Consider the following 8,415-nt stretch of genomic DNA (forward strand, 5'->3'; position numbering starts at 1 on the left):
CTGAGGGGCCACTGTCTAGTCCTGTCTCGTTCTTTCATTAATGTTCTTTTTGTTCCCATTTCCAGAGGGCTTTCAGGCTGATTTCTGTTGTTCCTTCAAACTTGATAAAGCTGCTCATGAGACGCAGTTTGGCAGGAGTGACCAGCACGGCAGTAAAACAGCCAGTTCCGTGCATCTGACGGCCAAGGCCCAGAGCAGAGACAGAGCCAAAGCAGGCGCGGCAGAACCCACGAATCATGACCAGTTTCATCTAGTGCCTAATCACATCGTGGTCTCTGCAGAAGGAAACATTGCTAAAAAAACCGAATGCCTCGGCAGAGCACTGAAATTTGACAAAATGGGCTCAGTTCAGTACCGGAGTGCGTCTGAAGAGAAAACCAGCCGGAAGGACTCCGTGAAAGGCAGTGAGTGCTCTCCCGGCCCTGAAGGGCACCGGAAGAACTCGTCCAGACCAGATCACGGTCCTGAGAGCAAACTCTCAAGCCTCCTAGTAGATTCGCACCTGGAGATGACGTGTAATAGCTCCTTCCAGGACAAGACTCTGCGGAATTCTCCAAAGAATGAAGTTTTACACACAGACATCATGAAAGGGTCAGCCGAGCCCCAGCCTGATCTCCAGCTCACTAAGAGTTTAGAAACAACGTTTAAGAACATCTTGGAACTCAAAAAGGCGGGGCGGCAGCCCCAGAGTGACCCCACGGTTAGCGGCTCTGTTGAGTTAGATTTCCCCAACTTTTCTCCAATGGCTTCGCAGGAAAACTGCCTGGAAAAGTTCATCCCGGACCACAGTGAAGGCATTGTAGAAACTGACTCCATTTTAGAAGCAGCTGTAAATAGTATCCTAGAGTGTTAATAGCCGCAGTCCTCCCCCACCTGCCCCTGAGACCCTGCCCCGGACAAGTTACATTCTTTCCTGGCAAAAGCAATGGAAATGGTCTCCTGTCTCCAGCCTGCTTGATCTTTCATCACAGCTTATTCTTTCTAATCTCAATCCCATTCTTTGTTTAAGAGCAATACTCGTCGTGGTTACAGGGAGATCCTTCAGTAAAACTGATCCTTGTTAGAAAGCAGTCTGATGGGCCCTACACATTTCAAGTGTTTTGAAAGTGCTTATAGTCATTTTTTCGTTTGTTTTTGTTTATCTGTTTTATTTTTTTTAAACACTGTAACTCAATGAGATCACAGTACACTAGGCCCTGGGTAAAATTCTGACAATCATAAGTCATTTGAAAAGAACAGACTTATTAAAGAAAATCAAACAGGACTGATAGAAGATACCTTTTAAAGAAATCCCACTGCATCTCCAAATTTTGGCTTTGGGGGGGGGTCTTGGGGTGTCATGGGCCGGGAGACCACATGGCTCTCCCCTTGGCCGCCTCCGAGCAGTTAGTCCTGGCTGCTCTGCCAGGACCCACGGCCCTGGCGTGAGCACCTGTAGCGCACAAGCAGGGCTTCCTGTTCATCGTTCAAGTGCTTTTCTGATGCTCCCGGAGCAAAACCTCACCTCTTCAGCATATCCGCGTTGAGTTTCATCTAGGGAATACTTTGTTTTGAGTTGCGACAGCACGACTTGAGATAATCTCACCAGGCGAAATAAAAGAAAATGGAAACCAGTTAAGTGGCACAGTGTACAGGGGAGGCCGGGATAGAGCCATGAGGATTATAATATGTATATATGTAAAAGCATATATATGTTAACTATTGAGAAAAAACAAGGGTTTTGCGTTCTATAATTGGATCTAGGCAGCATACAATGTATGTTTTTGTTGGTTGCTGGGTTTTGTTGCATTTAACCTCTCTTTGCACCCCTCCCACAACAAATAGGCAAGCGTCAAAAGTATTTTCGTTTGAAAACTATGTTGTAATTTTTCAGTTTAAACGTTAAGGGGACTTTGGCCTTGTTTCTGCTTCTTGTTGTCTGAGAACAGTAGTCACCCCTGGCAGCAATCATTACCAAAACACAGACAAACCAAAGGTAACCAGCCAGCCCACCACTGAGAGGAAAGATCTGAGACCCGGGATTCCCACTTGAGAGCCAAAGGACATTCCCTGCCATAGTTTGTGTTTGGCCCACGTTCATGTTCGTGAACGTGATTTATTGCTTTATTTATTTATATTTCTTTTCAGGGAGCTTTCCCCAGTTTCCTTTCTTGTATACCTGCCCCAGGTCATCCCGTTTCTGTTGACACTTTCATTCTCAATGTCATTGTAACCATCAGTATCTCCTAGCATTGGGAAAGCTACATATGGTATTTTGTATGTACCCTCTTACATACCTGTGTGCGCGCGTGTGTCTGGGCTGTTCAGATCCAGGGGTCATTTTGGCGACAGTGTGTACACGCTCACCCTCCCTGTTATGTGCACGGGCTCTCATTTATTCTGTCCATCTCTCTGGCTTTAGAGGCGCAACCCACGCTGCGCCACTCTAACATGTTGCCAAGATCCGCTTCTGGCCATCCCCAGAATGGGGATGGCCCCCCTGTCGTCATGTTGGGCATTTCTCTTCCAGGTTGGCCTGCAATGGAAAGGAAGGCTTCTGATTACTAGAAAACACAGTAACAGAAGACCTAGACTCTCCCTGCTCCTTAGTCCCCCAAACAAAGAAACCCTGTGAGACAGCCAGTCTTCACAAAAGCAAAATACCTTCTCCCCACTCCCACCCCTGAGCCAATAGAAATTGGAAAATCTGGGCCATTTTACGGTGACCATGTTTTCCTTATTTGTGCCAATGTCCAAGTTGCAGATTTCCCCTTCTTCCTGTATTGTAACATATTAGAAAGATAAGTTGGTATTGCCAGTTGGAACTTTCTGTTTGGGTAGCCCTGGGGTAACACCCTGCCCTGAACCCCATGATTTCATAGGCTCTTCTCTTAGGGCTCATGCTCCCCTAATTCCTAGCAAGACTTAAAGATGGTCCCTCCTGATCAAATTCTTCTCATTGTGGAAATTTATACGTAGAAGCCTTCACGGAGGCTACTAATGAGTTACAGTAATTACTGAATCAGTGGAATGCTTAAGAGACAAGATAAGCTCCATGTACGTTTGTCACCTCTCTTTCTTCCCTACCCTGCCCTGCTACCCCAGTCCCAACTTTTCGATATACCATCCTAAAGGGTTTTTTAAGCCTTGACACTTGTCTAGAAAACGGAGAGCCTAATTTACCAAAATGAAACTTGTAAATTTTTGTGTCCTTGTATGTAAGTTTACTTTTTATGGAGGAAAGATTCTAGATAATGACAAATGACGATTATGAAATGTATTTTACTCCTGTGATTAGGTCATAACTCGCATGTCGAGGCCCCTCTGGTGGAGGGTGAGAGCTCAGCCTCGGATGGCCAACATTCAGTTGTTCAGATTCATTAGTCAAAGTTAAGTTTTAGAGCTACTCATACTCAGTAACAAAAATCATTTTCTTTTCTTTTTTTTTTTTTTTTCCTGTTGTGGAAAAGTGTGAATTTGTTATTAAGCATTTGATTTTCTGTGTCCTTAAGTACTGCCTAAAGACAAAGCAAATTTTAAACTGGCAATTACGAAAAAGAACTATTTTAGCGCTGAAGAATTTAGCAGACTTTGTTAGATTAGGGAGGCCTTACAGACTGACTTGACTTAAAGAGGACGCGTCACTCACTGTCAGTGTGGTGTGGGCTTTATTTGCTTAAATACCTTCATTTGTATAGTATGTCTCACTTGAAATTGCTTTGTATACATTTTGTAAAAATATTTATAAAATGTTTTGTAAAAAAAAAGTATAACAAATTGCAGTTTATTTTGTTATGTTGGATAAATACTGTTAAAAGAAACCAGTCAGTAACTATATTGTTAATCCATGGTTAGGAAATGTTTAGTTGGAGATTACAAAATGAAACAACCATTGCAATACAGCCAAAGATTTGGGAAAATGTGCAACTGTGATTGTCTTGATTTTGCAAAGAGGAATGGCTGCTTTTCCCAGAAGAAAAGGGTAAGTAAATGTCCAGTGGGAGTTCTGTTATCAAATACCATTACCAAAGAATACCCCTGCCAGTGAGGGGGTAGGATTTTAACTGATCAGCCTTTCTGAATTACAAGTTAAACAAAATTGGTCAAGGAGAAAGTTTAGTCATGAACATCTCCGCCCTCCCTCCCTGCTCCCCTCACATGGGCCCTTAACTGAGGAAGGAAAAATGAGGTCATTTAAAAGTTAGATAAATGTGCCTCAATCTGCAGGAATTTTTCTTTAATCGTTACATTTCTTTTGTTTCTGCAGGAACGAGAAGGCTAAGGGATAGGTAAGAAATGAAAAAAGTAAAAAACTATTTTACATAAAACTTATTCCAGAATTAACATGTTTCTCTTTGGATTCACACGTTTGACCAAATTGTAACCTTATCTGTAAAATCAGCCCCACTGAGCCCGTTTGAGTTCCTGCCCTCACCAGTGTGACTCTACCCAAATTGTTAGGGAAACTAACAGAGGGGTAACTTCCTGGGGTAAGGGTATAAGACTCCTTAAGTGTTCCTTCGGGGCCTAGAATTTATACTTAGACTCCCTACTTTATTTTATTTTTATTTTTTATTTTTTATTTTTTTAGACTCCCTACTTTATGGTTTAATTGCTCTCCACTACCACCAATAAGGTAGTAGCAGTCAGGATATCAAGATTCTTCAGTAATCGATACATAAAGTGGAAGTTGTCCTCATATAACTAACAGAAGTTAGAATAATTATGGCTAGAATAATTACATCAGTGGATGGATCCCTTAATGTCTTTTACAGTGGTGTCCTGCTGTCAAGCTTCTCTCCTTGCTAAGGACAAATGTGTGTCCAACATGACACACATTTGTCTTGCCCCTCTTCAGGCCATTTGCAATGGGTGTGCCCCATGAATAAAGAGTTAGAAGGATCATCTGACTGCTCGATCAGGATCAGAGTCTGTGTGTTCCGCAGAGGCACGCCCAGAGGAAAGACCAGGCACCTTCTCCTAGGATGGTTAAAGCCCTCAGGCCTGTGTACAGGAGGCCATGTCCCAGGAGAGGGGCCCTAGCACTGCCTGGTGTGGAGAGAGTAGCCAGGGTTTTACTGGGGGGAAAGGAATGGGAAAAGAAAGAAACTCCAGTGTCTGGGGGCACTGAAACAGCATTGCTCAGGCAGGACTCGAGCTCTGCTGTCCTCAGGAGGGCTGAGCCCTGGATCTGGGCTCTGGCTCTGCTTCAGCCTTTGTGCTCTGAGACGGAGGATTCCTGGGTGTCTGGCATTAAGCACTGAACTATTGAGCACTTTACAGGCGCTGTGCTAGACACTAGGAGTCTACAGATCATTCAGGTATGATTTCTACTCTCAGCTCAGTCTAGAGAGGAAACAAGCACATAACTAACTACATTTCAAGAGAGAAGAAACGGGGGCTAAAATTCTTCCAGATTGCCAGTTGGTAGAGAGCTGTGGCCTCTATTCCCGTGCCCCGCTTAGTTCCATGGTTCTTAGTGAAATTTCCTGAGGTATGTTTGAGAAAAAAAGTATGACACTTTTCACAGGAATGAAGATAGAGGAATTTTATAGTGTTAACTACGTGGAGAAAACTGGTTCAGCAGACACACAAATTGTAGAAGCACATTTGCAGTATAAAGTGGATTCTGTAATGTAAACAGCCTGTATGTACACCGCTGCAGGTGTGTATGAGTCCCTCATCTATATTCCTTTTAGGCATGTGCTGGAGCCTGGCCTTTGAAAGCACTTTCAAAGGTGAGATCCTTAGGGAAAAATCGTGTCTGTGAAGGTCAAGGAAAGCAGTACAATGGGGGGTGGGAGGCGGGCAGGTGCAGAAGGTGCCCTTGGCAGCAGAATCTGGAAACAGGTCCCAGGACTTCACCTAACCCATCATCAGACACCTTTGTGCAAGTTACTCTCAGCCTCAGCTTCCTTGCAGATAAACTAGGAAGACTTGTCCTGACCCTCTACTTCTTAGGGTGTAAAATGAAGTCTTACTGAAGAAGTGTGGAAGGTAGGAAAAGCTAATGTTCCATTATCCCCGAAATAATTGAGAAGAGGTTTGGGTTTTTTCCGTTTTGCATTTATTCTTACCTACTGCACACTGTCTCCTTCCTACCCTAGCTCTCCTGTGTCTACCCTCGACCCTCAGAAGGCTGCTGCCCTCCAGCTGTTCTCTCCTTTTCCTTCTCACTTTTGCTCCCTCTGCTCGTTTTGCATCAGGATCAAAAGCTGTTGTCCATGTTGTCTTCCCTGACTCCAGGCTCATCTGGCTGCTCTTCCCACTTGCCTCCTGGTAACCCACATCACTCTCTGAGGAAGCAACAAGGAAAACTTAAAGCAAAACGAAGTCAACTGCAAGAAGGGTCATAATCCAAGAAAGAGGTTTGGGGCAGATGGGAAATTGCAAATTGAGCCCCCTTTTCGGTGTGTGGGGTGTAGTGGTTTTGCCTTACCGAGAAGGCATGGATTCCAAATAATCCCCAAAGGCAGACAATACTGAAATAACTTATTGTGGGATATGTTAGGAAAGGGATCCTGGAGTCAATTCAAAGAACCACAAAATGTTGGTCCTGAAAGGAGTCTTTAAAAAAAAAGTATAGTCAAGTGGTTTCTAAAACAGGCAAATCACAAGAACCTAATTACCCAGAGAGCGCTTTCTTAAACTAATACATAAGTGATAAACAAAGGCAAAGCACAACTGTAAGTCTTCCTCCCATTCCAGGCCCCACTCCCATTTCCCAAAAATAACCCCCATCAACTCTTTCTTGTACATCCTTCCAAAACTGTTATATACAAGTACATCTATAGCCAAGAAACAAAAACAACAAAACAACTGGGAACCACTCTCTTAACACCCTATTCTCTTCTGTATCTTGCGTTTTCAAATGTAACCAAATATCTGCAGTTTTATAGTCAGGATTCTTTGGTTTTAAGCATCAGAAACCAGTCTGCTTGGTTAACCAGCATAAAGGAGTTTTATAGGAAGGATAAAAATTAAAGGGAAGATTGAAGAACGTAAAGGCTTGAGAGGGACTTCCCTGGTGGTCCAGTGGGTAAGAGTCCAAGCTCCCAATGCAGGGTACCCGGGTTTGATCCCTGGTTGGGGAACTAGATCCTGCATGCATGCTGCAACTAAAGATCCCACATGCCACAACAAAGATCCTGCGTGCCACATCTAAGACCCAGCACAGCCTAAATAAATAAATATTTTTTTAAAAAAAAAAGGGCTTGAGAAAGATAGGAATAAGAAAACTCCAAGAGGTCTTAGTAGGTGGAAATCCTTAAAAGTCTCCTCCTTTGGGCTTCCCTGGTGGCGCAGTAGTTGAGGGTCCGCCTGCCGATGCAGGGGACACGGGTTCGTGCCCCAGTCCGGGAAGATCCCACGTGCCACGGAGCTGCTGGGCCCGTGAGACATGGCCGCTGGGCCTGCGCGTCCGGAGCCTGTGCTCTGCAACGGGAGAGGCCACAACAGTGAGAGGCCCGCGTACCGCAAAAAAAAAAAAAAAAAACCGAAGTCTCCACCTCTTCTTCCAGCATCACTCTGCTGAAGATTCAAAACCTGGAAGAGAGGGTCTTATGGAGAAGTGGGAGGAGTTGAAAAGATCTTCCAAAGACCCCTTCAGTTTATGTACTGGGAGGGCAAGTGTGTTTGGATTAGATACCCCACCCTCCAAAGACTATTCAATGAGGGAGCGATCAGTCCAAAAGAGAAATGGATGGATGTCGGTGGGCAAAAAAAATAAAAAATACTCCCCATCGAGATTTCGGGACACAAAGACCTACCTCACTCCGTATAATTGCATGGTCTTCCATACATTTTTTAACTATTCCCTAATGATGGACAACTGAAATGGTCAAGAAAAAAGAGAACAGAGGCCTATGAGGACAGGCTAAAAAGAATAAGATTCTTGAGGCTGTAAATGGCCCTGCCCCATTCTCATTCAGGAATGTCAGTTAAAAAATCTCATGTCTTGCCCAGGGCCCAGGGCATATGCTCAATGGTCAGTAAGCATGTTTTCAGTTAGTGAACATGTTTGGGTTCAGGAGGACTCCGTCTCTTTTTTTCTTTGGATCAGTCTGGTGGAACGATGGCTTTCACACTGAGAATAAGTGCTCTTCTAGCACCATCTGCTGGCATTGGAAAGCCTTTCCTGAATCCCCGCCTCCGAGTCTTTCAGCCAGGAGTATTGTATTGTTAATACCTCTGAAATACCTTCAGTAGCACAGAACCTACCTTTTATCTGTAGACAGGGAAGTTACAAAATGTTTACTTTTTTTGTTTCTTGTTTACTATTTAATGGACACTTTACAGTTTGCCAACCTTTCTGTTTTTGCCTTTCCACAAAGTAAGACACATGGTGAGGTGCTGAAAGAGCGAGTAAAAATGAGGCTCACGCCATAGCCTGTGACTCTGAAGACTATGTAGACCTTTGACATTTATTCGTCAGTT

At 44.0% G+C, this 8,415-nt stretch overlaps 1 protein-coding gene across 10 annotated transcripts in view; it reads left to right on the plus strand.

Annotated features, from left to right (window-relative positions):
• Positions 1-7,172, plus strand: part of BICRAL (BICRA like chromatin remodeling complex associated protein) — a 108,222-nt gene extending 101,050 nt beyond the window's left edge. For 6 of the 10 annotated variants that reach the window (XM_049716109.1, XM_049716108.1, XM_049716113.1 and 3 more), the window contains 2 exons: positions 66-3,961; positions 4,247-7,172. In XM_049716109.1, coding sequence (XP_049572066.1) covers positions 66-853 — 788 coding nt within the window. In that variant the 3' untranslated portion in view covers positions 854-3,961; positions 4,247-7,172. The remainder of the gene's footprint in view (positions 1-65; positions 3,962-4,246) is intronic. The other 4 variants (XM_049716110.1, XM_049716111.1, XM_049716112.1 and 1 more) reach the window with 4 other exon arrangements.
• Positions 7,173-8,415: the final 1,243 nt, after the last annotated feature.

The sequence above is a fragment of the Orcinus orca genome, chromosome 10 (assembly GCF_937001465.1).
Source record: "Orcinus orca chromosome 10, mOrcOrc1.1, whole genome shotgun sequence".
Classification (NCBI taxonomy): Eukaryota; Metazoa; Chordata; class Mammalia; order Artiodactyla; family Delphinidae; genus Orcinus; species Orcinus orca.